The following is a 14964-nucleotide window of genomic DNA, read 5'->3' on the forward strand; positions in this document are numbered from 1 at the left end:
TCGCATGGTGGATTTGTTCCGTGACTTGTGAACATACGTGATTAATGACCCTGCAACTGGGGACTGAGTAAATAGTTCATCTAACAATTCAGATCATACACACCAATCTCCTTGCCTTTCTCACTCACCCCTAGCTACTTACCCCATTTCCCTCACCACACCCTCCTCACAGTTCCTCTTCCTCATAGGGCCCTCTACTCCAGCCCTTCCTTCTTGCTCCCTCTCTCCCTCACCCCTTCCTTATCATCGCCCCCTCAATCATCCTTGCTTCCTCACTGCCTCTCTCCCTCCCGCTTCTTTCCCTATCCCTGTTGCACTGCTACTTGACCAGTCTCCCACTCTTTCACCCCTTTCCTCGCGCTCTCCTTTTTTGCCACTCTCTCTACCCCTCTAGTAATAAATCATACTCCTCTCTCTTGTTTCTCTTCATCTCCTCACTCTGTCATGACTCTTTTCATTTCTCTCACTCTCTCCCTCTTTCTCTCCATCTCTCCATCTATTTCTCTTACTGTTCCATTCTCTCTCCCATTCCACAATCCCTGTCCCTACCCCTATCACCCGCCATCCCACTCTCAATCTCAGTTACCCTCTGTCTTCCCCTCTCCATCTCCTCCTCTCTCACGCACCTCAATCAAACTTGTCTCTCACTCACTCACCTCCACCACTCTGTAACCACCTCCATTTCCAGCTCTCAACCTCTCTCTCTCTCTCCCTACATCCCACCCTCTCCCCTCTCTCAAACACTCCCTGCTGTCTCCCGTATCCCACATTGTCTTCCCCTCTTTCTCATCGTCTAAATCTACCACTCACCCCACGCGTTCTCCCTCTTCGCTCCCTGTCAGTCCTCCTTCTCCTCCCCCTTTCTCCCGTCACACCCCGCACTCTCCACCCCATCCCATACAGTGGTATGCAAACGGCTGGGCACCAGTGGTCAAACTTCCTGTTACTGTGAATAGTTAAGTGAGCAGAAGGTGAACTGGTCTCCAAAAGTCAGAAAATTAAAGACAAAACATTCAACATTTTAAGCAAGATGAGTGTATTATTAAAAACACAAAATGCTGGCAGAACTCAGCAGGCCTGACAGCATCTATGGGAGGAGGTAGTGACAACGTTTCGGGCCGAAACCCTTCATCAGGAGTTTAGTGTATTATTTCTGTTTTGTACAATTTTAGAGTGGGAGAAAAAAGGGAAAGGAGCACCATGGAAAAGTTCGGGCACCCCAAGAGATTTGAGCTCTCAGTTAAATTTTACCGAGGTCTCAGATCTGAATTAGCTTGTTAGGGCTATGGCTTGTTTGCAATCATCATTAGGACAGGCCAGGCTGTACAAATTGCAAAGCCTTATAAATACCCTGACTCCTCCAACCTTGTCCCAACAATCAGCAGCCAGGGGCTCTTCTAAGCAGCCGCTGAGCACTCTGAAAGTTAAAATAAATGATGCCCACAAAGCAGGAGAAGGCTCTAAGAAGATAGCAAAGCATTTTCAGGTAGCCGTTTCCTCAGAACATAATGTAAGTAAGAACTGGCATTTAACAGGAATGGTGGAGGTCAAGTTGATGTCTGGAAGACCAAGAAAACTTTTTGGGAGAACTACTCGTAGGATTGCTAGAAAGGCAAATCAAAACCCCTGTTTGACTGTAAAAAACATTCAGGAAGATTTAGCAGACTCTGGAGTGGTGGTGCACTGTTCTACTGTGCAGTGACACCTGCACAAATATGACCTGCATGGAGAGTCATCAGAAGAAAACCTTTCCTGCATCCTCACCACAAAATTCAGCGTCAGATGTTTTCCTGACATTGAGGGACAGGTTGCTTTCTTGACACCAGACAGATGTTGTTCAGAGCTCAGATAGAGTCAGTAATCAAATGCTTGAGCCTGGTGCGATGAATGCGTGGAGCTGTGGAAATCATGATGCAAGAAGCATCGCAGGAAAGCCAGATGAGCCCAGGGCATGGAATTGTGATATCGTGGGCATTACTGGGAATTGGTTGCACCCAACAGTCTGAGGGATCTAGAGGAACAAATTTTTAGAGAGTTCACAGACTATACCAAGAAACAATAGTTGATATAGTAAGTGATTTTAACTTTCCATATATTGACTGGGACTCCCATACTGTAAAAGGACTAGATGGGGTAGAGTTTGTCAAATGCTCCTTAATCAGTACGTAAAACATCCGGCGTAGAAGTGTACAATAAGCTGTTGGGAACTGATCCAGGGCTGGTGACAGAAATTAGTGAATGGGAACACTTTGTGTCTAGTGATCATAATGCCATGAGATTCCAAGTAAGTACGGAAAAACAGAGGTCTGGACCTCTCTTGAGATTCTAAATTGGAGCAACATCAATGTTTATGGTATTTGCAAGGATTTGAAAAGTGTGGACTGCGACAGGCTGTTTTCTGCAAAGGAGTACTTGGTAAGTGGGGGTTCTTCAGAAGTGAAATTTTGAGGGTGCAGAGTTTGTATGTGCCTACCAAAATAAAAGTTGAAAGGTAACTCCCGAGTTGCTCCCAGAAACTCCAGCCATTGCTGCTCCATCGTCATTCCTACCAGATTCCCCTTCCAATCAGGTTTGGCCAGCTTCTCTGTCACAGAAACATGGAGAAGGTCAGAACAGAAACATGCCCACTCTGGACGATCAGAATGGTAATCTGTACGGGAGACAAAATAGATGGGGGTGGTTTTAAATAGTAGTTTTGCATCCGTATTTACTCAGGAGATGGACACAGAGTCGATAGAGGTGAGGCAAGGCAGCATCAAATTCAGGGTCTCTGAAGTTGATGCTGCTTTGCCTCACCTTTGTGCGGAAGGATTCACTCGGTCATCTGATCTAATGGCTCACCAGCGCGTTCACACTGAGGAACGGCCGTTCACCTGCTCGGACTGTGGGAAGGGATTCACGTTGTCAGCTCACCTACTGAGACACCAGTCAGTTCACACTGGGGAGAGGCCGTTCACCTGCTCAGACTGTGGGAAGAGATTCACTCGATCATCTGACCTGCTGGCGCACCGACGTGTTCACACTGGAGAGAGGCCATTCACCTGCTCAGACTGTGGGAAGGGATGCAGTCAGTTATCTGCACTGAAGGTACATCAGCGAGTTCACACTGGAGAGAGGCCGTTCACCTGCTCAGACTGTGGGATGGGATTTACTCAGTCATCTCACCTACTGAGACACCAGCGAGTTCACACTGGGAAGAGGCCATTCACCTGCTCAGATTGTGGGAAGAGATTTACTCAGTTATACAACCTACAGAGTCACCAGCGAGTTCACACTGGAGAGAGGCCATTCATCTGCTCAGAATGTGGGATGGGATTTGCTCAGTCATCTCACCTCCTGAGACACCAGTCAGTTCACACTGGGGAGTGGCCATTGAACTGCTCATATTGTGGGAAGGGATTCCCTCGGTTATCCCAACTACTGGGACACCAGAAAGTTCACACTGGGGACAGGCCTTTCACCTGCTCAGAATGTGGGAAGGGATTCAGTAATTCATCCCACCTACAGAGACATCTGCGAGTTCACACTGGGGAGAAGCCATTCACCTGCTCGAACTGTGGGAAGGGATTCATTCAATTATCTGATCTACAAAATCACCAGCGAGTTCACACTGGGGAGAGGCCATTCACCTGCTCAAACTGTGGGAAGGGATTCACTCAGTTATCCACCCTACACAGTCACCAACGAGTTCACACTGGGGAGAAGCCATTCACCTGCTCAGTCTGTGGGAACGGATTCAGTGATTCATCCGCCCTACACCGTCACCAACGAATTCACACTGGGGAGAAGCCATTCACCTGTTCAGAATGTGGGAGGGGATTCACACAGTTATCCAGCCTACACAGTCACCAACGAGTTCACACTGGGGAGAAGCCATTCACCTGTTCAGAATGTGGGAGGGGATTCACACAGTTATCCAGCCTACACAGTCACCAACGAGTTCACACTGGAGAGAAGCCATTCACCTGCTCAGTCTGTGGGAAGGGATTCACACAGTTATCAAGCCTACACAGTCACCAACGAGTTCACACTGGGGAAAGGCCATTCACCTGTTCAGAATGTGGGAAGGGATTCACACAGTCATCAAGCCTACACAGTCACCAACGAATTCACACTGGGGAGAAGCCGTTCACCTGCTCAGACTGTGGGAAGGGATTCACGCTGTCATCTAATCTACTGAGACACCAGCGAGTTCACACTGGGTAGAGGCTGATCACCTGCTCAGTCTTTGGTCAGAGATTTTCTCGGCCATCTCCACCAAATGTGCATGATTGTCAAGTCAAACTTGAGTTTCAGGAAGGTATCAAGGAAGAGCAAGAATTCACTGGCAGAGAGGACGGAACCTACTGCCTGAGGGCGGTTTCTGCCCAGAACATTTGGGCGGACCCCGCAGCGTCACAGTGGCAGTCCGAGAGCAGCGTCACATCGGCAGCCAGGAGCAGCGTCACAACCCGCGGTAAGATGCCGAACTTTAAATAATTGTTGAGACTGTTTCAGGGAAAGGAGCACTGCTGTCACTGCGTTTGGGTGAACTCCGCCACCGGGATCATCGCATGCAGGGAATTCTTGAAACCGGTGCGAGGCTTAAGAAGAGCTTGCGAACCTTCGAGAGAGTTCACCCAGTTTGGAACCATAACGGTCCAGTAGAGAAACAGAGGTGCAGGTCCGAAATCGTCTCCAAAGTCTGAGAGGCAGCCAGTTTTTCACCTAATCCTAATGCTAATGCTACTGCTACTGCCTTATGACTATCCTTGACTAGACTAATGACTGACTTACCGCTGATTATTTATGACTACTGACTAATAATTACCAACTGCCACACTTGCGAAAATAAAAATAAAAAAGGAAGAAGAAAGAAAGTTGTTTGGTCATTGAGTGGAATCCGGTTAAAACCTTCAGGTAGGCGTATTCTGTCCCTTTCAGGTGGGGAAGCTGCACATGGGAGCAAGAACTCCGACTTGACAGTGAAAGTACTGCTTGACAACACTGTTTGACCAGGAAAAAGAAATCTGGGAGCTTTGAGCTGGAACAGCAAGAGCAATAACCTGGAGTCCTGAAATAGGAAGGAAATCAAGTTCAGATAAAACAACATCAAAGCATCACTAAAAAGTTGTACTCTCCCCAGCAGAGGGAATCAAACATGTCTGATCAAGCTATTGGGAAATCAGTTGAGCAACTCAAGCTAGAGAGAATGACAGCAAAAAGATTGTTTTCTTGTCTGGCCAGCAGCATTACCAGGACCTATGAAGACATGTCTGAAGAGGAGCTCAGAGTGAGTTTCAATAAACTCACAATAGAAGCCGAGAAAGTCATGGAAGCCAATGACGATGTGGAGGCTGGACTCACTGCAGAATGGGAGGTGGGGCTGAACACAGAGAAAGAAGCTGTGTTAACTGAACAGCAAAAAGCTGACCTGGCAAAGACGGCAAATGAGTGTGAGTTGAAACTGAAGGAAATCAGAAGGTTGATCCGGGAGACTCTTTGGACCAACTTTGGAAATGTTGAGTTGCTCACAGTACTACAAGCAGCAGAGGATGAATGTGAAGACGTCACTGCTGTACAACCCGATGGCCACCAGGAGGCGGACGGCTTCATGCTTACCCACCTGCAAGGACTGGTAAAGACAGCGAAGGAGGTGGGAACGATGGAACCGGCCAGGGGATCGGAAGCACCTTCAGAGTCGCCTAAAGGGGCTCGAACCACGTCCCCAAGCTGGTTTCCAAGAAGGCCCACTTCATACAGGCAAGGAGAAAGGAGGATGCTGAAAGACTAACACTGACGGCATTGGGCTTTTCCTCCAATTTTCCCACGCCAGCCATCAGACTGAAACCGACGGCCCTTCCCAAGTTTACTGGCAGCAGACGTGATTTTCACAGGTGGAGAAAGGACTGGGAAGCACTCCAGAGGCAGCGAGAGCCGACCGGTTCAAGAGAGGTGAAAAAGATTCAACTGCTGGACAGTCTTGACGACAAAGTCAGAAGAGACCTTCGCCTCAAAACTTATAAAACTGCAGAAGTCATCTTCTGTGTTCTAGAAAACCGCTATGGAAATGGAGTGTGGAAATCGGAAGTGGGATAGTATTGTTACAGAATGCGAGCTAAAATGCGGGGGTTGTGGCTGCGGAAACTGCCAGCCAGGCGGCAAAGGAATGACTCTTGCTGAAGAGAGGGAACTTGTATACAAATTCATATACAAAAAAAAATCAAAGCAATAGTGATAAGGGAGAAAGAAAGGCATGAATATTGACTTCTCTAACTTCCGTTAATGCCCCTCCTCCCCTTCTTACCCCATCCCTGACATGCTTAGTTGCCCATCACTCCACTTGTTCTCCATCTCCCTCTCGTGCTCCCCTCCACCTTTCTTTCTCCCTAGGCCTCCTGTCCCATGATCCTTTCCCTTCTCCAGCTCTGTATCACTTTTGCCAATCACCTTTCCAGCTTTCAGCTTCACTCCACCCGCTCTGGTCCTCTCCTATCATTTCGCATTTCCCCCTCCCCCACCTACTTTCAAATCTCTTAGTATCTTTCCTTTCTGTTAGTTCTGACGAATGGTCTCGGCCAGAGACATTGACAGTGCTTCTCCCAAAAGATGCTGCCTGGCCTGCTGTGTTCCACCAGCATTGTGTGTGTGTTGTCTGAATTTCCAGCATCTGCAGATTTCCTCGTGTTTGCACAATATACGAAGGATACTTCACATTATGGATCATATATACAAAAAAATAAAATCAAAGCAATAGTGATAAGCGTGGACGCTGAAAAAGCATTTGATTCGGTTAATTAGAATTTTCTTTAGAGTTTTACATAGATTTGGTTTCCATAACAATTATTAAAACTATACAGGCACTATATGACAACCCTACCGCTGGATTAAAATCAATGGATATTTAATCAAATAGTCTTACCCTAGAAAGGGGCACAAGACAGGGTTGTGCATGGTCAGCACTACTCTTCGCATTATATCTGGAACCATTAGCTCAATACATGAGACAAAGTGGGGAATTACTAGTAAAGGGGCAGAGCATAAATTGGCTTGTTACGTGGATGACATTTTGATCTATCTAGGGCAACCAACATACTCTTTACCTGATTGATGCAATCCTTTGAACAATTTGGTCAATTATCAGGATACATTATCAACATAGATAAAACCCAATTACTTTCATATTACTATAGCCCAGCAAGAGAAATTGAAAGTAGATAACCCCGGGCATGGCAAACAGGGTCTTTCAAATATTTGGGCATCATTATGCTAAAAGATTAGGCAACATTATCAGAATGTAATTATCAGCCTTTATATAAAAAGAACATTAAGGAATATATAGCAAGATGGAACCTGATTCCTTTCTTTTAGTTTCTGTTCAAGGATTGAGTCTATTATAATGAATACACTGCCCAGACTGTTATAGCTCTTTCAGACCCTACCAATAGAGATTAATCAAAATCAATTCAATGAATGGAACAAGATGTTATCAAGGTATATTTGGCAAGGTAAAAGGCCTAGAGTTCATCACAAAACTTTGCAATTAGCAAAGGAAAAGGGTGGATGCGGCCTAACTTCTCTTCGAGGTTATTATTTTGCAGCACAGTTGAGAGCTGTGATATGCTGGAGCAACCCATCGTATGACGCACAAAGGAAAAACATTGAGGAGCGGGTACTTCCCATCCCCATACAAGCAGTTTTGGCTGATAATAACTTGCAAAGGTACATAAATACTATTGATAATCCATGGGTGAAATAGACTCAATATGGAAAACTATTATAAAAGAATATAATCTCGAGGGAGATACTGCAATTCTTCAATGGTGTGCATATAACTCAGATTTTACACCAAATAAATTGGATGCTAGATTTAAGGACTGGACAGCTAAAGGAATAACAGTTCTTTGCAACATAATGAAAGAAGGAATACTGTTCAGCTTTGAAATGCTGAAAGAGAAACATTTAGAAAAACAAGATTTTTATCAGTATTTATAGATGCGACAGTATGTTAATAGGATGCTTAAAATTGTATCCAAGGCAAGCACATGCATGATAGAGCTATTTAGAAAAGCATATAATTCAGATAACGGTAGTAGAATTATCACAAGCATGCATAAGAGTTTGTCAAATCTTAAAACATATTTGACTTCAAACATTAAAACAAAATGGGAGAAGGAAGGAGGGATAATTATATCTGAGGAAGAATGGACAATAATATAGAGGTATCAATGGAAGTGTACCAGTTCTCAGAAATGGAGGGAGTTCGGATGGAAAAACTTGATAAGATATTTCATTACACCCTCCCAGAAATCCCATTATGATAGTAACATCACTGTTTGCTGGAGAAACTGTGGAAATCGAAATGCAAATCATTATTATATTTTTTGTGACTGCCCTGTTATCAAAAGCTATTGGAGGGGGATACACAATGCCCTACATGGCATCGTTAGATGTGAAATACCCTTGGGGAGTAAGACCATATATTTTGGATGTATACCTCAAGAATGGTTGAAAAAAGATAAATATTTAATGAATATATTGTTGGCAGCTGGTAAAAAGACTGTTACTAGGAAATGGTTATCACAGGAGAGCCTGTAGCGGTGTGCTACAAGCAGCGCTAAAATTACGACACGGAGTCGGTAACTGCAGTCGAAGGAAAAAACTTTATTCGAAAACTTCAGCCTCACTTTTAAGCCTCTGTCAACCGGCCCCCCATGGCGAAGAGGCTCCAAAGCTCTGTGCTCGCAAACCCCCGTAGGCTATCTAATTGTGAGTCGGTTCGCATACGCTAGGAAATGAGCCGCCACATAACCCCCCCCCAGAACCGGCGATACACCCCCCAATGTCCACAGCCTGGGCCAGAACCTGCTTGGGAGGTCGGCCTCTGCGCCGAGGCGCCGGAAACTCGGCCGGTTGCGCCAGGTCCACATGGGCCGGCTTGAGGCGGTCCACCGTGAAAACCTCCTCCTTCCCCCCAACGTCCAGCACGAACGTGGACCCGTTGTTCCGGAGCACCGTAAACGGCCCCTCGTATGGCCGCTGCAGCGGTGGCCGATGCCCGCCCCTTCGTACAAACACAAACTTACAGTTCCGTAGGTCTTTGGGTACGCAGGTCGGGTGCCGCCCATGCTGTGAAGTGGGTATGGGGGCCAGGTTACCGAGCTTCTCGCGAAGTCTGCCCAGGACTGCAGCGGGTTCTTCCTCTTGCCCCCTCGGGGCTGGTAGGAACTCCCCGGGGACGGCCAGGGGCGCGCCGTATACCAACTCGGCCGACGAGGCGTGCAGGTCGTCCTTGGGCGCTGTGCGGATGCCGAGAAGGACCCAGGGAAGCTCGTCCGCCCAGTTGGCTCCTCGCAGGCGGGCCATGAGGGCCGACTTCAGGTGACGGTGGAAACGCTCCACTAGCCCGTTCGACTGTGGGTGGTAGGCAGTGGTGTGGTGCAGCTGAGTCCCCAAAAGGCTGGCCATAGCTGACCACAGGCTGGAGGTGAACTGGGCGCCTCTGTCGGAGGTAATGTGGGCTGGTACACCAAAGCGGGATATCCAGGTGGCGATCAGGGCTCGGGCGCAAGATTCGGAGGTGGTGTCGGTGAGCGGGACCGCCTCTGGCCATCTTGTGAACCGGTCCACGATAGTCAGGAGGTAACGTGCTCCGCGCGACACTGGCAGGGGGCCCACGATATCCACATGAATGTGGTCGAAACGCCGGTGGGCGGGATGGAACTGCTGCGGTGGGGCTTTGGTGTGCCGCTGAACCTTGGCCGTCTGGCAGTGCATGCACGTCCTGGCCCATTCACTGACCTGTTTGCGGAGTCCGTGCCAAACGAACCTGCTGGAAACCATCCGGACAGTTGTCCGGATGGAGGGATGCGCCAAGTTATGAATGGAGTCGAAAACACGTCGCCGCCAGGCTGCGGGGACGACCGGACGGGGCTGGCTGGTGGCGACGTCACAGAGTAGGGTCCTCTCACCTGGGCCCACGGGGAGGTCCTGGAGCTGCAAACCAGAGACTGCAGTCCTGTAACTCGGAATCTCCTCATCTACCTGCTGTGCCTCTGCCAGTGCCTCAAAGTCTACCCCTTGGGAAAGGGCATGAACGGTAGGGCGAGAGAGCGCATCCGCCACGACATTGTCCTTACCCGAGACGTGCCGGACATCCGTTGTGTATTCAGAGATGTAGGACAGGTGGCGTTGCTGGCGGGATGACCAGGGGTCGGATGCTTTCGTAAACGCAAAGGTAAGCGGTTTGTGGTCCGTGAACGCGGTGAAGGGCCGACCTTCTAGGAAGTACCTGAAATGCCGGATTGCCAGGTAGAGCGCCAACAGTTCCCGGTCAAAAGCACTGTACTTGAGCTCGGGTGGCCGCAGGTGTTTGCTGAAAAACGCCAGGGGTTGCCAGCGACCTGCGATGAGCTGCTCCAGCACCCCACCGACTGCCGTGTTTGATGCGTCCACTGTGAGGGCGGTAGGGGTGTCCATTCTGGGATGTACTAGCATTGCGGCGTCAGCCAAAGCTTCCTTCGTTTGAACGAAAGCGGCGGCGGACTCCTCGTCCCAGGTAATGTCCTTGCTCGGACCCGACATCAGGGCGAACAGGGGGCGCATGATCCGGGCAGGTGAAGGGAGGAAGCGGCGGTAGAAATTGACCATACCTACGAATTCCTGAAGGCCTTTGATCGTGGTGGGTCGGGGGAAGTGGCGGACCGCATCTACCTTAGCGGGCAGAGGGGTTGCCCCGTCTTTAGTAATCCTGTGGCCCAGGAAGTCAATGGTATCAAGTCCGAACTGGCATTTGGCAGGGTTGATTGTAAGACCGTACTCACTCAGTCGGGCGCAGAGTTGACGGAGGTGGGACAGATGCTCCTGACGACTGCCGCTGGCTATGAGGATGTCATCCAAATAGATGAACGCGAAGTCCAGGTCCCGTCCCACCGCGTCCATTAACCGCTGGAACGTCTGTGCGGCATTCTTCAGGCCGAACGGCATGCGGAGGAACTCGAAGAGGCCAAACGGGGTGATGAGAGCCGTCTTGGGGACGTCGTCAGGATGCATCGGGATTTGATGGTACCCTCGGACAAGGTCGACCTTGGAGAAGATCCGGGCGCCGTGCAGGTTTGCCGCAAAGTCCTGAATGTGCGGCACAGGGTAGCGGTCCGGTGTGGTAGCCTCGTTCAGCCTGCGGTAGTCGCCGCACGGTCTCCAGCCCCCCGTCGCTTTGGGCACCATGTGCAGGGGGGAAGCCCAGGGGCTGTCGGACCGCCGGATGATCCCCAATTCCTCCATTCTCTGGAACTCCTCCTTCGCCAGTCGGAGCTTGTCCGGGGGAAGCCGCCGAGCACGGGCATGGAGGGGTGGTCCCTGTGTCGGGATGTGGTGCTGTACGCCGTGACTGGGCATGGCTGCTGTGAACTGCGGTGCCAGAACCGATGGGAACTCCGCCAGGACCCTGGTGAAGTCGTTGTCGGACAGCGTGATGGAGCCGAGGTGAGGGGCTGGCAACTGGGCCGCGCCCAGGGAGAACGTCTGAAAGGTCTCGGCGTGTACCAGTCTCTTCCTGGGCAGGTCAACCAGCAGGCTGTGAGCTCGCAAAAAATCCGCACCCAGAAGCGGTTGGGCTACGGCGGCCAGTGTGAAGTCCCACGTGAACTGGCTGGGGCCGAACAGTAGCTGCACCTGACGGGTGCCATAGGTCCTTACTGTGCTGCCATTCACGGCCCTCAGGGGGGGACCCGGTGCCCTGCTGCGGGTGTCGTAACTTGTCGGAGGTAAAACGCTGATCTCAGCACCAGTATCGACCAAAAACCGGCGTCCCGACCTTCTATCCCACACATACAGGAGGCTATCCCGATGGCCAGCCGCCGTAGCCATCAGCGGCGGCTGGCCCTGGCGTTTCCCGGGAACTTGCAGGGTGGGCGACAACGGCGGGCTTCTGCGCCCCACCGCTGGTGGTAGAAGCACCAGTGGTCATTGGGCCGGGGGTTAGCGGGCTCTGCGGCCGGGCCTGGACTGGTTTGCTGCCGGGAGCGTGGCTGGGAGATCTGCGCGATGGACGCCCCGCTCACCTTTTTGGCGTTCCACAGCAAGTCCGCCCGGGCTGCCACCTTCCGGGGGTCACTGAAATCCGCGTAGGACAGCAGCAGGCGTATGTCCTCGGGCAGCTGCTCCAGGAATGCCTGCTCAAACATGAGGCCTGTGTGTCCCTCGGCCAGAGACAACATCTCATTCATTAAAGCCGATGGAGGTCTGTCGCCCAAGCCATCCAGGTGCAGTAAACGGGCAGCCCGCTCGCGCCGTGAGAGTCCGAAAGTCCTGAGGAGCAGGGCTTTGAATTCCGTGTACTTGCCGTCTGCCGGGGGCGACTGTACGAACTCCGCGACCTGGGCAGCTGTGTCCTGGTCGAGGGAGCCCACCACGTAGTAGTAGCGGGTGTCTTCTGAGGTGATCCGGCGAACGTGGAATTGGGCTTCGGCTTGCTGGAACCATAGGTCCGGGCGCTGTGTCCAGAAACCCGGCAGTTTCAACGAAACCGCATGAACAGAGGCGGCGTCGGTCATTTCTGGTCCAAAAATCGTTTGGACCGTCGGGGTCACCAATTGTAGCGGTGTGCTACAAGCAGCGCTAAAATTACGACACGGAGTCGGTAACTGCAGTCGAAGGGAAAAACTTTATTCGAAAACTTCAGCCTCACTTTTAAGCCTCTGTCAACCGGCCCCCCATGGCGAAGAGGCTCCAAAGCTCTGTGCTCGCAAACCCCCGTAGGCTATCTAATTGTGAGTCGGTTCGCATACGCTAGGAAATGAGCCGCCACAAGCCCAACTTTAAATGCATGGATGGAAATTACAATGGACAAGATGGAGAAGATTGATTCATACTGGGAAAAATGGTTTAACTACATAATCCCTCTAGGCCTGCTTTTATTCTCACAAATCAATGAATATGTTGTAAAAAAAAGATCACTCCCTACTTGTACATAGTTTTTTTTTCCTTTTGCTTGTTTTTTCTTTCACACTTATAGAAGTGTATACCTCAGATAAATTCTATGTGGGGATTTGTGGCATATATGATTATATGATATATATTTACAATGTCTGAAATACATCTTCTGGAAATGTTTGTTTTATGATGAACTTCAATAAAAAAAAACAAGAAAAAACAGTCAGATAAAACTTTTAAGTATATATTTTCATCAAAAATGAACAGGATTCAGCACTCCATGTGTGTATTTGCAATCGTGATAAGAAATACAGACCAGAAAACCTAAATGATAGGCCAACTCAGAACAATCAATCATCACTCCGGAAGAAAACTTTAACCAGTGAAATGAGTATGACCCTCCATGCAAGACATCCCAACAATCTGAGTAGACTAGATGGTGACAAGGAAGCCTTGAGCACCTGACTGAGAGTTCAAGAACTCCCCCTAAAAAAACAAAGGAGTTCCTTGCAGAAATACAGGACAAGTTGTTTGACAAAAGGGGGGAAACATCAAAAATACATGAAATATTAACAAATGAGGAAGTTAGTGCAGAAAATGCCAGAGAAATCAGACACAATCCAACACATTCCAGGATCCTGCAGCAGATTTACTCAATCTGATTACTTACAAAGTTACAAAGAAATGGCAAATATCATTCACTAAAATCTTGCTTTAAAATACAAACTCATGAATGCCCTCCATCACTTCATAAAGGTACAATAAATTCAAGCCCAATACAGTTTTAGTGTCAAAATCTAGCAAATTAGATGATAATCAATACATTATTTCAGATAGGACAATCCATAAGAACCATCCAGATATAATATTACAGGATAAACAAACAGGAACAACTCCCCCAACAGATAAAACCATTCCCAACACACACGTGTTCCTCAACCAGTGGAGCACCGCACCCCAGGTGTTGTTTGTGTCATCAGTCAGACAACCAAATTATTTTCTCTGTCAATCAGCTTCCAAATGTTGCTACTCTGTCATTCATTGCCTCATTCTGCTGCTGATCCCCTTCTCATCATATGTTCTTACGACAACTATCATCCAGACCCCCAAACTCTGCCCTGTGCAGACTCGCCTCTGGTTTCTGACCCTGCTTCATTGAGCATTCAACTAATCGTTTCCCATTCTGCTTTCAGTTTTTAGAGAACAGTGGTGTTCTCTAACAACACTTTAGAAGCAGGGAAAGTGAACCATAATGTGGAAATGAGATGTGATTAAGGAGTTTAACTCCCAATGTCATTCTTCCTCATCCAGAGATTAGAGGGGTGAAGAACATCTCAGACAGAACTGCAGTCAGCTCGACTTCTTCAGTCAGCAGAAAATTCAAGGGAAACCTTTTCACCCACAGAGTGGTGACTGTTAGGAACCCATCACCACAGGGAGAGTGAGAGGGGGAAAACCGGAGGATTTACAAGGACTGTTGTGGACAGAATCACAGGGTCCAGCTGGCCCGAGTTGACTCTCTACTGTACACTAGGTGTGTTGTAAATTCACCAAGACAGAGTTTAACATAGAACTGATTTATTTGTCTTAGACCCAGAATATTAAACTCCCGTCCCATTAAAGGTGAATGTGCAGCAGAAAAAACTCCTCCCATGCCCAGTGACCAGGGTGCAGGACTGGGTGTGGTCAGCAGCAGCAATAATTGCAGAGTTCAGCACCGACAGTCAGTCTCAAACTTGCATTCAGCAATGGTGATGGACAAATATCCAGCATGCAGCCTATTGAAACTTTCTCCCCAGTGTGAAACTGGTAGTCTGTCACAAGTATAACAATGTTTAGGTTATGACTAGAGGTGACAGAGTTTTGGAGTGCGAGGCTATCCAATGAGAGAAATGTTCTTTCTTGTGAGTTTGGAAGAGAGATTTTGTGCTCTTTTGCTGGGGAGAGATGAGAAGACGTGAATGGAGAGACTGGACCCTTTTTCTTTTTTTTTTGTTTTCTTTACTAACCCTGGGGTCAAAGTAAGAATTATAAAGCTCAATCATTTAATCA

General features: G+C 48.8%; 3 protein-coding genes across 5 annotated transcripts in view; 2 read left to right on the forward strand and 1 right to left on the reverse strand.

Annotated features, from left to right (window-relative positions):
- The window catches only part of LOC132386651 (zinc finger protein 214-like), a 243883-nt gene that overhangs the window by 7080 nt on the left and 221839 nt on the right, over positions 1 to 14964 (forward strand). The gene's annotated exons all lie outside the window — the stretch shown is intronic.
- The window catches only part of LOC132386644 (zinc finger protein 239-like), a 178717-nt gene continuing 166269 nt past the window's right edge, over positions 2517 to 14964 (reverse strand). The window contains exon 4 of one of the 2 annotated variants that reach the window (XR_009509618.1): positions 2517 to 2584. The gene's annotated coding sequence lies outside the window, so the exon portion shown is untranslated. Of the gene's footprint in view, positions 2585 to 4976; positions 5054 to 14964 lie in introns of those variants that run through there. The other variant, XR_009509617.1, reaches the window with a different exon arrangement.
- On the forward strand, positions 2810 to 4206 carry LOC132386646 (zinc finger protein 229-like). The gene has a single exon (XM_059958956.1). It carries the CDS (start codon positions 2833 to 2835, stop codon positions 4204 to 4206), a length of 1374 nt encoding a protein of 457 aa, XP_059814939.1. The 5' UTR covers positions 2810 to 2832.

The sequence above is a fragment of the Hypanus sabinus genome, unplaced genomic scaffold, assembly GCF_030144855.1.
Source record: "Hypanus sabinus isolate sHypSab1 unplaced genomic scaffold, sHypSab1.hap1 scaffold_124, whole genome shotgun sequence".
Lineage (NCBI taxonomy): Eukaryota > Metazoa > Chordata > Chondrichthyes > Myliobatiformes > Dasyatidae > Hypanus > Hypanus sabinus.